This window comes from Cariama cristata, unplaced genomic scaffold, assembly GCF_000690535.1.
Source record: "Cariama cristata isolate BGI_N322 unplaced genomic scaffold, ASM69053v1 scaffold1340, whole genome shotgun sequence".
Taxonomy (NCBI): domain Eukaryota; kingdom Metazoa; phylum Chordata; class Aves; order Cariamiformes; family Cariamidae; genus Cariama; species Cariama cristata.
In genome coordinates, this window is record NW_009596147.1 from 17,409 (window position 1) to 34,463 (window position 17,055).

Here is a 17,055-nt window from a genome sequence, read left to right on the forward strand (position 1 = left end):
TGGCGTGTTCTCTTCTAGAAAGTGGCAGTGAGGGTAGAGAACGTGTCCTCTGCGAACAGAGTTTCATTGCCTGACCCGACAGAAATTTAGCAAGTCAGCTGCACTTACGTTCTAAAAGAGCAGGTATGTTCAGCTAGATGAAAGGGAACTTTGATACTAAATAAATACCAGCTTGTGTAAGTGGAAGGATTTGTTATGTTTTAGGGGGATTTTTTTGGTTGAAGTCTTTCATCAAACCTTTATCACTGAAGATGTGCAGGTGTTGTTTGCTGCTTGTCACTGTAGAACAGAATAAGCAAGTACCTATGTTGTGTCTAGTGGATCTTTCCTGGGGGCTTTCTCCCTACGAAAATATATTAACGTTCCCCTACAAAAGGAGAGTTGTTCAAACTGTCCAAATGGAGGGAATTTCCTAATCTTTGATGAGTAAGGCTCTTAAACACTAAAGCAGAAAAGCCCAGTGAAATTCTTTCAATTAGTTGGGAACTGAGCCATAGCTCCACAAGGATATTTTTAACTTGGGTCTCTGAATCTGGTTCTTGGTATAATGAACTGTAATATTTTGTGTGGCTGTGTAAATATGTCAAGGGGACTTTTTTCCACTGCCTATGCAGAATAAAGTTCAGTATTTTTCAAGCAGGCTATTTTACATGGGATTTTTATTAGGCAGATACTCTGGCAGGCAAGTTTATGAAAGATACAGAAGATAGCTTTGGTCCTCATCAGGATTACAAAGACCAATTACTACTGCAAAGGTACAAATAAATAGTTTATGTACTTTTTTTTGGGTAGTCTGGTACAAGTTTAAGCTCTATATTTTATTATTGATTCAAAGAAAGATTCTATTTGCTAAAAAAACCATGGGTTTTTTGAGTATTGTAGTACTTTTCCAAAATGAAGGGACCTTCAAGGAAAGAAGTAGAAAAATGGATGTCTCAGAGAAAATTATTTAATTAAATGAAAAGGGGATAAATATTAAATTGTGTACACATATTTTATTTTTATTTATTTACTATGTTATAGTTAGATTTTAACATATAGAATTATTTAACTTTAGAATTTATACATTAGATTTGAATAATTCAGCATAAAGTTTTGCATGTACATTAATCTTTTATCACCTTCAGTACAGTTTTTGTACTAAAATATTTTCCTTGATATTGCTATACAACTTACAGTTGAGTAGATAATGGAATTGTCTTTTAGCATTTCATATTATTCTTTGTAACTCAGTAATTGATTTCATTATTAACAGAAATATTTCCCAAATTAATGAGATTTGAAAAAATGCACCTTGCTTAGTGTAGCAGTGAGTTAATAATTTGTCTTTAAAGATTCTTACAGCATCTGACAGTATTGGCTTCTGTCAAAGCTCAGATGAGGTTACCAACTGGCAAACGGGGTAGACACATGTATGCATAAGGTGTTTTACTCAGATTGATGGGATTACCATCCAGTCTGATGTCTTCAAGAGCCCTACGTACATAAGTAAAATCTTTCATTTTGCAGAAAGTGTCTTCATGCATCTCCTGAATGTTGTTGTTCTAAAAAAAAAAAAAAAAAAGCTATTAGAATAATTGCATGAAGGTAATTTTTTACACTTTGAAGAACAATTTATGGTTGTATTTTCAGTGCCTAGAGAGATACTTGTTTGAATCCAAGGGACTGGATTGTGGCTGCAAGTTATCAACAGAGAAATCTTCCAAGCAGGGGGAAAACTTCTTGGCCAGTGCAAAGTTTCAAGACTAAGTAACTCAAACCGTGTAGCAGAGACAGGCTTTGCAGGAGGGGCCTGGTGGAAGTATAGAGCGTTTTCATTTCCAGGATCATACTGAGGAACATTATTAATGAAAATTGGAACCAGCATAGGCCAGTCCAAAAATCATAGAACCATAATTATCATCCTGACAACTTGATATGCCTCAACCTGCAAAGGCACAGATCTGCAATTTGATCTATGACAAAATTCTTCTCCCCAGGCCCTCTCCGATTAGCTTAACACACATCTGTATATATACAGGGAAAATTGAATGCTTTAGATTTTATTACTTTGATTTAAGTTCCTCTTATATACCTTATGTTCACTGAGCTTTTGTTCTTGAAGTGAAACATTTTCAACAATGAATTGCTAGAACACAATATTGTCTGGAAATTGAGACTAAAGAGGTCATCTCCTAAAATGAGGGCTGTCTGAAAATTCTTCCCTTCTCTCCATTCCTTTGCTAGTCAGAAATTGGTGTGGGAAAAGTCCATCTCACTAGCTTTGGTCTGTAGCACATAGCACTGAATATTTAATTCACAGGCATGAACAAGTGAAAAAAATAGTTAGCAGGCAGAGTATTTCTATAGATTTGTTTATTGAAAGATAGATGTCAAATTATGTGTAGTACATCAGGTTATTTATTCAAAGGCTTTTTGCTGTATTATGTAATAAACAAAAACATCTTCTGATATTCAAAACTGGGCATTGGTACAAAAAGAAATAAAGGGAAAGAAGCAGAGATGGAAAAGGTTAAAAGGAAGAACTGACACAAAGGCTTAGGTAAAAGCAAATACCAAAAAAAAGGATTACAGAGACATGGTGGATGGGATGTTCCAACACAGTCAAATGGAAAAGTTTGGCTGAAAAAATGTTAGGAACTGGGCATGACATTTATTAAGAGAATGAAATGCACTGGGTATAGGTACAACCAACATGTAAAGCAACTTTCTCTGTGTATCTTAAAAGAATTCTTGTTGGAAGGTTTGTATGAGCAGTGTGAGGGATTTCTGTCTTTGAAGTCTTTAGACTAATGTGGCTCTTGACAGCTGTGAACCTAACTTTAATCTGTACTAACAATAAATCTAGAATTTTATGTTTGAAATCTATTATATTACAAATTCTAATAATTAATGCTTAGCTGAGCTAAATTTTACTTCTTTCAAATTACTGCATTCACCAGTCAATTGTATGTTTCCAGTAGTCTGTTTGGTCAAGTAAGTACACTTTCAGATAAACAGGAGAAAAAAACCCAAGACAATAGCTACCCTTTGCAGTTTTACTTACTATTTGAACATGACATATAGAGCCATTAATTTTGTAGCCTACCTGAAGATGAAGAGCTTGGAGGCTTTCAGGGAGCGGCAATGGAATGTGATCCAAGTTATTGTCAGTGATGTAAAGATGCTGCAGTTCATGCAGATCCTAGAGGATGAAGGAAAAGGACAGGAGAAAATGGTACATACTTTAAAAAACCTCTAGCAAGTAAGTTTGAAATCTATCACTGCAATGAGCACCACTGGATACTAGCACATTTTGTTACAGCATGGTATGGTTGAAAAGGCAAAAATTCAAAGTCAGTCATGAGCTTTCATTTGCACAGGCTGAGAACAGTTGCTCTTAAAGATTAGGTGTTTGGGTTAAAATGAAGGGAAAAAATCCTTTGAAATGTCTAGAGACTTAATAATTAGAGGTGTAATTTCAATATGTTATTCTAAAGTGAAAATACTGCCTCTCTGTCGTTATGCGGAAAAGCTTCCTATTCTGTCTGTTTTCTTGCTTTTGTGACAAACTTACTCAATTTTGCAGAAGTGTGTTGATGTTAAAGCAAATTATAACTGCATAAGAAATATCTGAGCTAAAAAAAAATTTCTCATTCCGTTTCAAAAGGTAAATAATTTTCTCCCTTGACTTAGTGGAAGGAGGAGTTTCATCCGGTAGGTATAATAATACTAAGATATAAACTTGGCTAGGTCAATAAGGCTCAGTAGAATATTCTCATTTTCCCCCTTTTTACATACACAAGTTATCATGGTATCTAACTACTTCTTTGAGTGCAGTGTCCTAGTTTAATTCCTACTGACAGAACACTTGAAATATCAGGGTGGAGGTTCATGGCAAATACGGAAGATAAAGGCTGAGACTCCTTCATGGCTAAAATTAGGAAAATGCTGAAGAAAAGTGTGCTAGGCCAGAGTCTCAATTTGGGGGACTGATTTTTGCCCATCATTCCTATTCCCAACACCTGCCTTACATTGGGCTAAGAGAAAATACCTGATTCAGTAACTGCGGGTGGTCGCTTCACTAAGAGCCTGTCTTCCAAAGGAGGAATTCAGAGATGACGGGTTACAACTACCTTCTTAGATGCAATTGAATATTGCATATGAGTCAAGTCTAACATATGAAGCTAGCATATATTCTATAACAACTTCAGATTTCACGTGCAATTAGGAGTAGTACACGGCTGCTTCTCCCCACCAAAATTCTCAAGGAAAGACAATCACTCAGAGGTTCCAATTTCCCTGCTGTTCAAGGTAGAAAGAAAGTATGTACATTTAATGAATATTCTAGCAAGTTCCCATGTAGATATATGGCAGAGTAAGTTTGAAGCAGCAGCATCCATAGCTTTGCCCTTCCCTCTTGCCTACTTGTAAGGGAATATCAAACAGCTTTCTGGAGTCTTGCTGGTCATGTGGGTAGTTGGTTCATAAATACAAACATGGTATACAATCGCATGTCTTCTGTGGGTCTTTGTAAAGAAGAATAAAAAGTGTTCTCCTGTCCAGCTAATGGTGGTCATACACCTTGCTCCATCTTTATCGATTTCCCAGCAGCCAACACAGTCATGGTGCCTATAATCTTAACAGTTTTACTACTGTAGAGGGATGCTTAGGCTGTTCTTCTGACCACATCCTTTACAGAGAGAAAGAAAAATTTTCCCATCAAACCCAGACTTACTTTAAATGCCTCATTACGTATTCCTTTGCGACCAAGCCTGTTCTTACTAACATCAATGAATGTTAAGGTAGATGGTAACTCAGGGAGTTGCCTTATCCTGTTCTCACGGAGCACCAGCTCCTCAAGTTGGGGCAATCTCCGGAAGGCATCTTCATGGATCTCTGATATAAAGTTTGCGGTCAAATCAATCCTCTTTAAATTGTCTGGCAGAGAAATAAGATACAACGAGCATGTAAAAATGCATTTCCTGAAAGTTTTAAAAAAGAAAAAGGCAAATGGGTTATTTAAATTACAGGTGAAGTGTCGTGAATCAGATCCATTCCTGACCTATGTGACATATCTCTCTGTATATAATATAATAATCTGTATTTGTAGAGCTCTCCTAAGGAAGGGAACCAACATCTCCTCATCCTGTTTAGAATTGCCTATGTCATTCTTCATACATCTTTCAGTGAAAGATTTTGAAGTTAATGGTTTTAAAATTTCTGTGTGTTCTAGGAATCTTTTAAATGGTTATCTTTTGAAAAAATAATATTTAAAGGGAAATAAACATATTCTCTACCACCTTGTTCCACATGTTTCTTTATTTTCAACATTTTCCTATATGTAAGAAATTTGACTTTTCTAAAATACACTCAAACACTTTTTCCAATTAAAAAAATAAGCAACTTTTTTTGGCAAAAGAGAGCAATGTCTAAGTATCATTGCATTAATATGCATTCATTTTAAATGCATTATTTTGTAGCTTACTTCTGTTTTCCACCTGGAATGTTTTCCATGGTTATTTTATTTTATTATTTTATTCTTATGCTAACAGCATATTTTGGCCTAAATAAATTTTCTGTCTTCTTAGTATTTATTCCCCTTGGGTTTTTTATATACCAATTGAGTTCCTTCTCAACTTTCATCTTGGTTTGAGGAAGCCAAACCCTTACAGTTTTCTTTCATAAAAGGATCTTTGCATTCCCCTGAATTATTGTAGTAGCCTTTTTTTTAGCAGTGATTCCACACTTCTCATCATGAAATCAATAAGCATTAGTTATACAAAGTTAGATCTGTAAAACAAAGAATGTGGCTCAATATTCAAGCTGGTGAGTGTATAGAAGTCCTTATCCTTAAACAGGGTAGGCTTAATACTTCCTGAAGAATCAGATATCTTCAAGAATCTCAAATAGAAAATGTGAAAATATAAGCTCCCTAAATCACCAATTTTGGCCAGTTTTAGGCCACAAGTAGTTTTGGATTAGCAGTTTTCATTTACTGAGCATTTTCCTAGATAATTCTGGAGTAAACCAATGAACATATACTTTAAAGGTAAAATTTAAAGGTAAAATTCCTTTCACGCAGCTACTTTGCAAATACTTGAAACTATGTCTACCTGAGAATTTTTCTTGTTTAGGAAAACAGTACTTTCTAATATGCTACAAATGTTCCATGAGGTCTGGGGTTTTTTCTACATTTCTAAAGCTGATTACAAGTAACAGCAAAAAGATAGATCAATATTATTATTTCTAATAATTCAAAAATTTGACAGAGAACCTGCATTTGAAGTATTGACCTTCATGTTCAAAAGCAGCAAACCACTTTTCCATATGTGCATTTATATGTATAATCATACTGTCATCAAACATTACATAAAATGAATCATTATGTTTTAGATTAGTATGAGCCAGAAATAATAGACATTAAAGCTAATTGCAATAATACTACTATCCATACTTAAGTTAGCAAAGTCATTTCTGTTGATTTTCCTGATTCTGTTGTAGCGTGAGTAGAAATACGTGGTTTTCTTAGGCAATGGTGGAACAGCATCGAGCTCATGATCGTCACAGTAGACTGTGGTCCCTAGGCATGTACACAAAAGGCAGGTGGGAAGACCTATCAGATTTTAAAAGAAAACAGTTTGTTACAAAAATAAATGTACAAAAATTATATGTAAATTACTACAATGAAACGCTCACCTAAGCACATAATGATAAGATTTTGTTGATGATAAAGTTCACTCCCATTCTGTTTTGATCACCACATCATATAATTGCAACAAGAAAGCAATTAAATTCTACTTAAAGCTAATTTTTTTTTGTGCCTATGCCTATTAGAAAGTCATTTAACTTTTTCTGGTGAAGTGTTTCTCAGAATATAACAACAGAATATTAGGTGATAGCAGCCAACCAAAGATCAATTTCCCCCTAAGCTGGCAAGTGTGCACATCCATCTATGTTGAGAAATAACAGCTGGTGACTGAAACTTCTTATGAGTTCCCAAGTTTGGTTCTGTAAATAGTACTTCTGAATAATTTGTAAGGAAATTAATATTTTCCTACAGAGCTAGTGAGAGGAACCTCAATTTCCTTTGCACGTTGTTTAATGACGGTTTGTGATTCAGAAATTCAACATCATGAATGCTAACAAAACATTTGGTTACAACCAGAAGTTCATGAAAATGAAAAATTATGACATTTCATCTCAGTTACAAAACTGCATGAATACTATGAATTCAGAAGTTTCTTTTGACGGTACTGTTCAAATTTGGTGAGAATTGTGACACTAACTGGTTTGTCTGAATGTCATTTTCAGTAGGAAAAGTTGTTAGTTGCTGTGTGTGCTGAATTTTTGAGACGTTTTTTCTTTGATTATGAGTATAAATCAGCATATCTGTTTCCTAGCTTTTAATCCCATAGAAATAATTTCATGTTTTCCTCCTCCTTGTAGCAAATGGCTGGTTGTTTGTTCTGGTTACTTTATAGAATAGCAGCATAATTGGTGAGTATGAAAATATTTTTCTTGAAGATGAGGTTTTTTTTCTCCAGATCAGTTGTGGCTACATGGAAGATTTACCTTCTTAATCTATGTCAATTATCAACAGGCAGCAGTAAATAACTGAAGGGCAGGATACATATGTGGTGTCTTTTCAGGCGAGATTAAAGAATCGGTGACCAGAATACTCTTTTATTTGAGAATCTCTACTTGGGCATTCAGGAATAACATTTCTGGAGAGATAAGACTTCTTTTATGCTTTCCGTAACTTCCTCCACAGGACTGTTTAAATTAGCTACAGGGAGCAAGCCTGACACGGGGGGAGGGGGGAATGTTACACTTTGAACCATTCCAGCAAATCTAGACATAAATGAATGTACAGGAAGAGAGTTTCCCCTTCTATCCTATTTTTGATCTTGGAGGAATGGTATTTGTCACCTATGGCTGGTGTAGACTGAAAAAAGACGGAGGTATGGGAAGGATTCAAAAAGATATCAACAAGAAAAATGAACTTGGCTTGATGTTCCTAAGCCTTGTAGTCTTCTATCCAGTACCAAGCCAAGAACAGCAGCAACATCTGACAGGAAAATATGTTGCTGAAAAAAAATAAAGACACAAAAAAAATCTGATGTGATATGTTACAGCCTTGAGCCTCCCATGCATATCTTTAGTTGATGCACTAGTTGATTTGCATCCAGTGCTCAAAAATGTTGACAGATACAGAATTCATAATATGTAATATTTACGTGAAATGTTTTGTAACATCCTGCAGCTTCCAAAATTGAAGAAAATTGTGTGGTTTTTTTCAGACGTCTCCTGAGAAATTCTCATTTCCATTTTTATTTGTTTTGACATCAGTGTATTTTTTTGTGTGTGTGGTCAAGACTCGCTAGTAATATGTATAAAAACAAGACCAGGAACAATTAACTTCTCTTCACTGAACACACTATTTTGGAAATATGAACTCTTTTTTTTTTTTTTTTTAATTTTATTTGTCTTCTATGGCACTCAGTTATAGTGTTAGGCATAGTAAAATGTAGGATTTTCCTGTTGTTTGCTGACCACCATACAACACAAAGACCCATCACAGCAGTGGATAACTCTAGTGAGCTTCAACTACAACAGTTTAGAGTAGCTGCTAACAAATGCCAATTAATAGCATCACAATGTTTGTGTGGAAGAGGGACAGATTGTGTTTTATAATTTTAATTCCCCTGTGAGATGTAGAAAGTTTTTATTTCACTGTAGCTAGTCAGAAGGACAGAGAATCAACTCCATCCAAAATTTCTAAATAACTCTCTTTCCTTAAGTTTCATAGTTTCTAATTTTCATAGTCAAAAATTCTTCAACATTTTAATTATATTTTGTATGAACATATTTATAAAAAACATGTAACAAATTGTTATAAAATAAAGATAGTTGGTAATGATATTGAAATCTAAGTCAATAAAAAAGTACTGCTAGCATTTGCCAACGATTAACAAATTTTTAAGTTGTAAGTGTTTAATGTTAAGTAAAATTGTATTTGGAAAAAATCTTCATTGATGCACAGTTATTTTCGTAGTGAAATAGTATGGAAAGATTTTGACTAGGCACCTACCTGACTTCAGAGCATTCAAGATAGGCATGTTAAACCTCTCTTCACTACAGAGAGGTACAGAAATTATATGCCTCCTCTTCAGTAAGAAGGGTAGACATTCATAAGCCAGCAAAGTGGGCTAACTCAAAAGCAAAGCCACACATGCAAAACTCATTTCTCTTTCCTACTAACCGTCTTGAGTTTGGGGTCCAAGAACCCCAGACCCCTGTGCTGAAGACCCATCAATTAATTTTGGTGTTGACGCTTCCTCCTCAGGTTCTTCTGTCAATGGTGCAGAAGAATAACTCTCTTGAATTACAGAAGGTAGTGCTGTCCCAATCTCTGTCTAGGGAAAATTAAGAGGGAACAGGAAATGTTACTGTTTACTTCCACTGGCAGCTGTTTCTCTTCCAGTTGTTCATATTCTCCCACTAGAGGTCATATATGTGCTGAAGTTCAGTGCTTGGGCTGCGTTTTGTCTGTCAGCCGTAATGAATTCTGATGACGTGTAAACAATTCTTGAAACTCCGACATACTTATTCACTTCTTATCTCAGTGTTTTAGATGTTTGGTTGTATGCACACAAGCATATACTTCATTAGCGAGAACATATACTAACAAAATGCTTTTTCCACATTTATGTAAAGTTAAGTTAGATTTGTGATAAAAATTGATATATTCTGTGTGACAAATGAAAATTTGCTGTGAAGCATCAAAAACATGCAAGTCATTTGGCCATAGCATTGTAAATTGCACCAGCATAAATCCAAATCCAAAGTAGCTGTGCAGGTTCTGTTTTAAGAACACTAGCATGCTTTAAAAATCTTATTATCTAAGAATTCTGAAGTCTAAGTTCACATAGTACTTACTTGCTAATACGTTGGCAGTGGTTTTGTCAATTTTTTTTTCTGAATATCAGAAGGCTCTGGTTAACTTCATTAGTGGCCACATTATGTAGTATGAAAAATTAAGAATACAAATCAAAAATCTTTGATAAAATCTTGATTTAGAAAAATCCCATAAAATTTGGCAGACCCTTTCATGGAACTGGAAGCCTTATTTTTTTCTTCTCCACTCAACATAATTAGTCAAACCAGTAAATTTTATTGTGTTAACTTTAATTCTAAAGATGCATTCTCTTGATTTTGTTATATGACAACTTCAGGATAAAAATGAAGATGTGGCAATTTTCTTGCATCATATCACCCCCCCATAAAAGGGGCATTGCAGACTTGCCAGGCTTGTTGCAGAGGAGCCTATGTTTGCAAAGAGGCAGAGTGGTTTACTCTAATTGCCCAGACACTGAGATTCCACTCTAGTTGCGTGACCTTTGCAAGTTACTTTACCACTCTATCTCCATTTCCCCATGCGTGATAATATTATTTAACTACACCAGGGCCTCCTTTCAAAATGCACTTTTTATTTTTTAAATCTCAGACAATTAATTGGTGTCCTTATAGGGCTTTGCACATCTGAGGTACTGTTTAAAAGTTCGGTAATACATCCACCCCTGTGGGTGCTGCACCCCTGTGCAACACTCCTGTATCTAAGGTGTGACAAAAAATAAGAATTTCATGACAGGATCTTTATCCCAAGCGCAAAGACACTGAAGCTTAAAATTATACTTTAATAAAGATTTTCCTCCACTGCAGCCTTCTAACACAACACCACCATAAAACTATTGAATCCTGAGTTTTTCACCTGACCAAGCATCTCCTCTTTTGAGTTCATCCCCCAGCTACTGCTGACTTTGCTGTCTACATGGAGAACTGGTTGCTGAAATCGCTCACACTAGTGCTCATAAATTCTAGTTGTAAAGGACAGGTAAAAGTAAATTGTATCCAGACTGGACAAGGGATTAGGATTTTTTAAATCAGGCTTTCTATGTAGACTATACAAATTAAAGGAACTAACACAACTGAGATCTGCGTCCCCAGCATGAGAGAAGCTTTTGCTATGTTCTGATCCCTATATGAATGCCTTAGATTAACTATATAATATTCAGCAAGTGGAGTTATTTTTGTCTTATTATTCCTGGATAGGATAGATTTTAAATATATTTATGTGAAATATCTATATACATTTGTGTGCGTATATGTATTTTACCACAGGTTTGGAAGAAAACACTTTACACTTCATAACAGACTCTCTGAATCTTGCAGTATAGCCATATATCATTACTAGCAGTATTAAACATTAAGATCTTGGACTGCCTGAGAACATCTAAATAACTATCTAAAATCTACTTTTTGCACAGAAATAATTTGGTTTAAGTTATGTAGTGGCCATAGTTTCAAATATTTTGCATCAATTGGTTTCGCTGAAGACAGAGAATATGGAAGCAATGAAAAACCAGGAAGCACTCTGAACCTCACAGACTCAGATTTTGAGTGATTACACTTCAGGTTCTCTGAGTCATCTTTAGATGCATGCCTATATGCCATAGATACTCTTACTAAGTAGGGTTTATGGACAAAAATGCCCTGATACAATTAGTAGGATCATAACTTTGCAAAATGCAGGGTGATCAAGTGAGCAAAATGAACTTCAGCTGAACTATGACTGAGTAACCTGTCAGTGTAAGTAAGAGTAAGGATGTACCTTGTTGCTTTGTGCAGACAAATACATAATGGTCCCATCTGCAGCACTGACAGTAAGACAGCTTAACCAGGAATGGACTTGGGGACAAATCAAAAGAAGACTTTGGGAACAAAGGAAATGGGACAGATGTTCTCTGAATGGAGGAAGCCTAGAGGGAGAGATGCATACCAGACTTTTATTGACCCAGGGTAGTTCTGCACTAAAGTGCTTGCACATGCTGTCTACTTCTTCATTAGTTTTGTGGAAATCAGATAAGAGTCCCTGTCCCGAACTTCGGAACAAAATCCAGAGGTTTTTGAGATCTATTAATGGCTTTGTGTTCATCTTTTGTGACAGCTCTACTGAAAATAATACTCTGCAGAAAAGCATTTTCAAGCCACAGTTTGTAAATGGGCTTCAGACCTAAGATAATATTCCTTCCACTTGTCATGGGATTTGGGTCATCTACACCATTTGTCTGAACATTTGAGGACATACTTTATGGAATTTACTAGCTTGAGATTTGTGATTTACTTTATGCTTTCTCAAGTATTCTTAGTTGATTAATCACTATAGCTGTTGGGTACCAAAGCAGAGGTATTAACTTCTAGTAATTCTGTTTCTAGACTGTTATCTCTCTCTTATTACAGCATACCTAATTTGAGAGATGTGCAGCTGAAAGCCTCCCCACAGTTTCTTTGCCAATGTGCCAAATCTGGCTTCTGGTGAAACTGTTCCAAGCAGTTAGAATTATCTATTCAGTCTCCAGCACCAGTTGTGACTGTCATAAAAAATACCAATTATTACAGTGAATTTAATGGTGTTGCCATTTTTACACGGGTAACAGAGTAGGAGTTCTCTGATACATGTGTATTATATACCAGACCCAGAGCATGAGCAGTATTTGCTTGCTGTACGTAGGTTGGACTTGAACCAGTAACCTAAAGGTAAAAGTCTGTTTCCCATTATCGGTCATCCGATCCATGCAGCTTTCTATCTTTTACATATTTGATAAATCACGCAAGATTGTAACCAGACAAAGATGTTTCTTGGACTATATACTGTACGGAATGATCCTTCATCTTCCAGATGTTTGTTTATTTTTGGCAACATGTACTTTACTAAAAATTGAAACAGAAATGATTCTATATCACTTCATGATATGATTCTCCATAGAGTTTTTTGGGGTTTGGGAACAGGGTTATTTCCTTTGCTACTCTAACTAATATTCTTTATGAAAAATCATAAAGCCAGAAGAATATTGTAGAGAAATACAGTAATGTATGTTCCTTTTTGCCGATAGTTGCAAGTCTTCAAATCATAATCAGCCTTGCAAGTCAGATTTAATACATGGCATAAGAAAACAGTCAAAAGAAATCTCGTCACCGGCCTTTAGCCATCTAACTATGGGTTAATAGTTACCCTACTCTGTCTTTAGAATCAGTCAAGAGATTTAAAGGATATCGGTACAGAATATTAACCACAGAGCATGCCAAAGGAGAGTGATATCTTTCATAAGACTGCATATGGATTTTTTCCTCCTCCTATATTTATCCAGTGTGACTACATTTACCAGTGAAACTGCTTAACGTGGCATAATTTAGAGGCATTTTCAGACTAGGAAGTTACAAAAGTCAGGAGCACAGAAATCTGAACATATCAATGAGAGATAAAATACAACTGGTAAAAGTCAACTTGTAATTTCAGTCATCCATGAGCTAGATGTTTTGGCTATGCTAGCATCCTTTCACAGTCAGCAGAGAACAAAAGGAAACTTCTGAAAAGCAGCTCCAGCCCCTGACCACAGATGCTTCTTTTAGGATGGGCTCTTTAGGTATCTATCTCTCACTAGTGGCTGAAAAGGAGGCAAGACAAATGAAAAGGTTGTTGAGATTAGAAAAGGTTTGGGAGGCTGAGCTGCAACAAAAAAAAAGAAGTAAAATGAAAGATTATCTGTAGGTTAGGAGTCAGTAGGGGTGGCATAGAATAGAAATGTAGGTAAAAGTAACCTATATGATGATTATGGACCCACATAATCTAGGCAAAGTAATAAGATATAGAAAATAAATAAATTTAAAGAGATAAGTGGTAAGACTGGAAGCTATCAGTTGCCACATTTTTTTTTCTGAGGTGGTGTAATTCCCGTGGCAGATGTTTTGTCTATTGTGTTATGTCTACATCTTTTAGGATCAAAGTTGATATATTACATGTAGTAAATTTAAATCCACAGGAGAATCTGAAGTGTGCCCTGTTTCAGTTCTTCTTTTACTGTAAAAAAAAAAAACAAACTACCAAACTTTAAAACATAAATAAAAGTTCAGAACTTAAAAAGAGACACTGTAAACTTGAAGGGATGGTTGTACCACACACTGACCCATCAGAAGGAACTAGACTCCCTCACAGCTGTTCTGAAACTACCAAAGGCTTACCAGAAAATGTCTAATTATGGTAGAGGTTTTTGGTTTGTTTTCCTTTCCAAAAGTGGCTCATACTTTTTTCTTCTTGAATTTTGCATTGAAGATCTTCTTTTCCCCTATTGTTCTATCTTACGAATACATAGATCTGTAAGCCATTGCATGATAACGCAATAACTACTTAGATTGCAAATTATGCAACTCAAATAAATTGTCATTTTCTTGTACAGAGCTACATATATAAGTTGTGTGGAGAAATTAGTGTAATAAAACTCAGTGAGATCTTGGGGAAGAAGAAGGTGGTATTTGTTTACCAAATTTCTAAGTAAACTGATTTTACCTACTCAAACTCATTCTCTCAGATTTTAATCACTTGCCCATTTACACCCTCATACTCCCACATACCTACATGTGTGTGCCCAAGTGGTCGGGCCAGGATCATCTGTGTTCAACACAGAAGACAAGCGACAGAAGCTACTGAGTCCTTTTAGTACCTCTGCAGTTCTTCTTGACAAGCATTGAAAACTAACCTTTCGACAGGTTTTTATCTCCTTTGAGATCCAGTGGCTGCTATGGGGCAGTCTTCTTCCTCAGAGTCTTAGATACTCCAGTATCCATGAATCTTGCACCAGGTTGCTGTCCCTTGCCTCACTGGGAATGTGATTTCTAGATGGCTAACATGGAGAGGAATGGTATCTATTGTATTCTACAACCTTACTTTCCTGTCTGCTGGTGGTAGGATGAAGGGTCTTCACCAAGAAGTCATCTGTGCTGCATTGTTATCAGGGTGCAGGACCTTTGATTTTGGCATGAACAACGCATTCCTTGGTTTTAGTGCTGGGAACAATATTCTGGAAGTGATGCAGTGGGCTACAGTGTCCTTCATTACCAATGCAGACCATTCTTTTAACCCTTAAAGCCTTCTAATTTTTTTAATTTATTGTGTTATTTCTTCTGGGTCTTACACATGCATACATGCATAAATTTCCGTTTGTACTTCGGTCAGACCAACCTTAATATTTAAGTTACAGAACTCTAAAGTAGTAACCCGGCTCTCTAGAAATTAATATTTGTAGCTTCTGCCTTGGAAAATCTAGGTAGACTCTGAGTTTCTTTAATTAGTCTTAGAAAAAAAGTAGTCTTTTTAGCACCTTGACTACAGAATATCCTAAAGCTTCTTATCTCAAAAGCAAGTGTGTCTATGTCATGTCTGATTTTAGCTGAGTGAAAACATTTATGCTGCACAACATCGCTACAGAGATTTTACTTACTAATTCTGTTGCCTGAAAATGAAGAAATTCAATATAAATGGAGCTAATCTGGATTTCTGTGAGTACAAATGAAATGAAAGTCTCATTCCAGCACTGTATTTGAAATTACAGATCTTATTTCTAACATTCTGCTTTGAGGGACACGTAATATCTAAGTTAGCCCACAGCAGATGCTTTTCTTTGGAACAGTTCTGAAGTTTTGTGAGATGTAAAATTTCAAAGAGAAGTATGCCAGTTTTGGAAGTCAGAACAGGACTCTTTGCACTCTTATAAAGCACAAAAGGACTGAAAAGTAGTCCCAGCTATTTAACGAAGGTTTCCACAGGAGCTCCTGCTGATCCAAGCCACAAAGTAGACGTACCCAGGCAGGCAAAGTCGGAGATCACTCGGACGATCAGAATATCTACCAGAAACATTGTCAACCCTCAAACCTGTGGTAAGGAGCTGCCTCGACTTGGGCTTCCAGAGCTGACTGTAAAGGAAGGCTCAGGGTCTCAAGCATGTCTCCTCATGCAGTCCAGGCAGACCAAGCGCTGCTGGAGCTGGACATGCTTTTGCCCATTTCACCAGCCTGGCTTTTCTTAAAAGCACTGTGATTGCTTTGGACCTGAACTACAACCAAACAGTGTTAGAAACACGAACAAAAAGGACCAGATTCACTGCACTTAACTTCACATATAGAATTTAAGTGTCCTATTTAGTAGCTTAGTCTCCTTACACTCCTGGTGCAGACAGTGGAGGGAGCATCACCTCCTAAGGGAGGTTCAGCACAGGTACGTTGTGAATCAACTCCCTGTGGTGCCTGTCCATCTTCCTTTGGCTATAAAGGAGATCATACAGAGGCAACCTTATTTTTCGCCAGACACCAAGGATAAAGTCTGGTGTCAGATCTGCTCTTCCTTTCATTTCTACAGCTTATAGCTCAAAGACATTTCATCTGAATTGATCCAATCCAGTACATGGGTGTAGGCTCTAGTGACACAGGCGTAGTGCTCACAAACTGCACTATCTCCAGAACTAGAGAAGTTTCTAATAGTTTAGGTTTGTCTTCACAGAGTAGACTGTTATGCTATATAGAAATGTCCTGTCAGTGTAAAATCAGTTAACAATCATTTAGTGGCACGTCCAGGACATGAATATGGTGCCAGGAAGAAAATGCTGAGGACAGGGACACAGGCTTGATGCTTTTCCTCTCCCTGGGAGGGACGTTCTGTATCATAACAATAGGCATTGCTAGTCAACTCTAAAAATAAGGAACAGCAATATCAAAAAAGGAATAATAATAAGAGAACGTTTTTTGCTGCATGTGAATTTTTTGTACTTCCTACTTTTTCTTGAACTTGTGGTCTGAACTCTATGTCCAGGATTGATAGCTGCAGCTATTTTATCCACAGCTACTATTTTCCCTTGTATTAATAAAAGCTAAATCGGGAGTGGAAATTGAAAAGCAGAAATTGGAAGCTGGTTCAAGCTTACATCTCCTGTAAGGAAAACCAGAGCCAAAACCACTCTTGAGAAATAACATTCCAAGTGAATTTTCAATCCCCAGATTTCTGTGATGTCACAATAGAGATTGTGCTGCTATGAAATATATACAATTACTGCAGTACCATTTCTGCACTATATTTTTCTTTAAACAAACAAGCAAACAAAAAGTACGTGTCATTAAAAACAACAGCTATGCTGATACTGGTGGACAGTCCACCAGTGTCTAACAAGGTATTAGGTTGCATTGAGG

General features: G+C 36.3%; 1 protein-coding gene across 1 annotated transcript in view; it reads right to left on the reverse strand.

Moving 5' to 3' along the window:
* Window positions 1-1,078: 1,078 nt before the first annotated feature.
* The window catches only part of EPYC (epiphycan), a 25,396-nt gene continuing 9,419 nt past the window's right edge, over window positions 1,079-17,055 (reverse strand). Inside the window, exons 3-7 of the mRNA XM_009704603.1 lie at window positions 9,245-9,398; window positions 6,437-6,595; window positions 4,718-4,920; window positions 3,089-3,184; window positions 1,079-1,544 (exon numbers count right to left, since the gene is read on the reverse strand). Coding sequence (XP_009702905.1) covers window positions 1,374-1,544; window positions 3,089-3,184; window positions 4,718-4,920; window positions 6,437-6,595; window positions 9,245-9,398 — 783 coding nt within the window. The 3' untranslated portion in view covers window positions 1,079-1,373. The remainder of the gene's footprint in view (window positions 1,545-3,088; window positions 3,185-4,717; window positions 4,921-6,436; window positions 6,596-9,244; window positions 9,399-17,055) is intronic.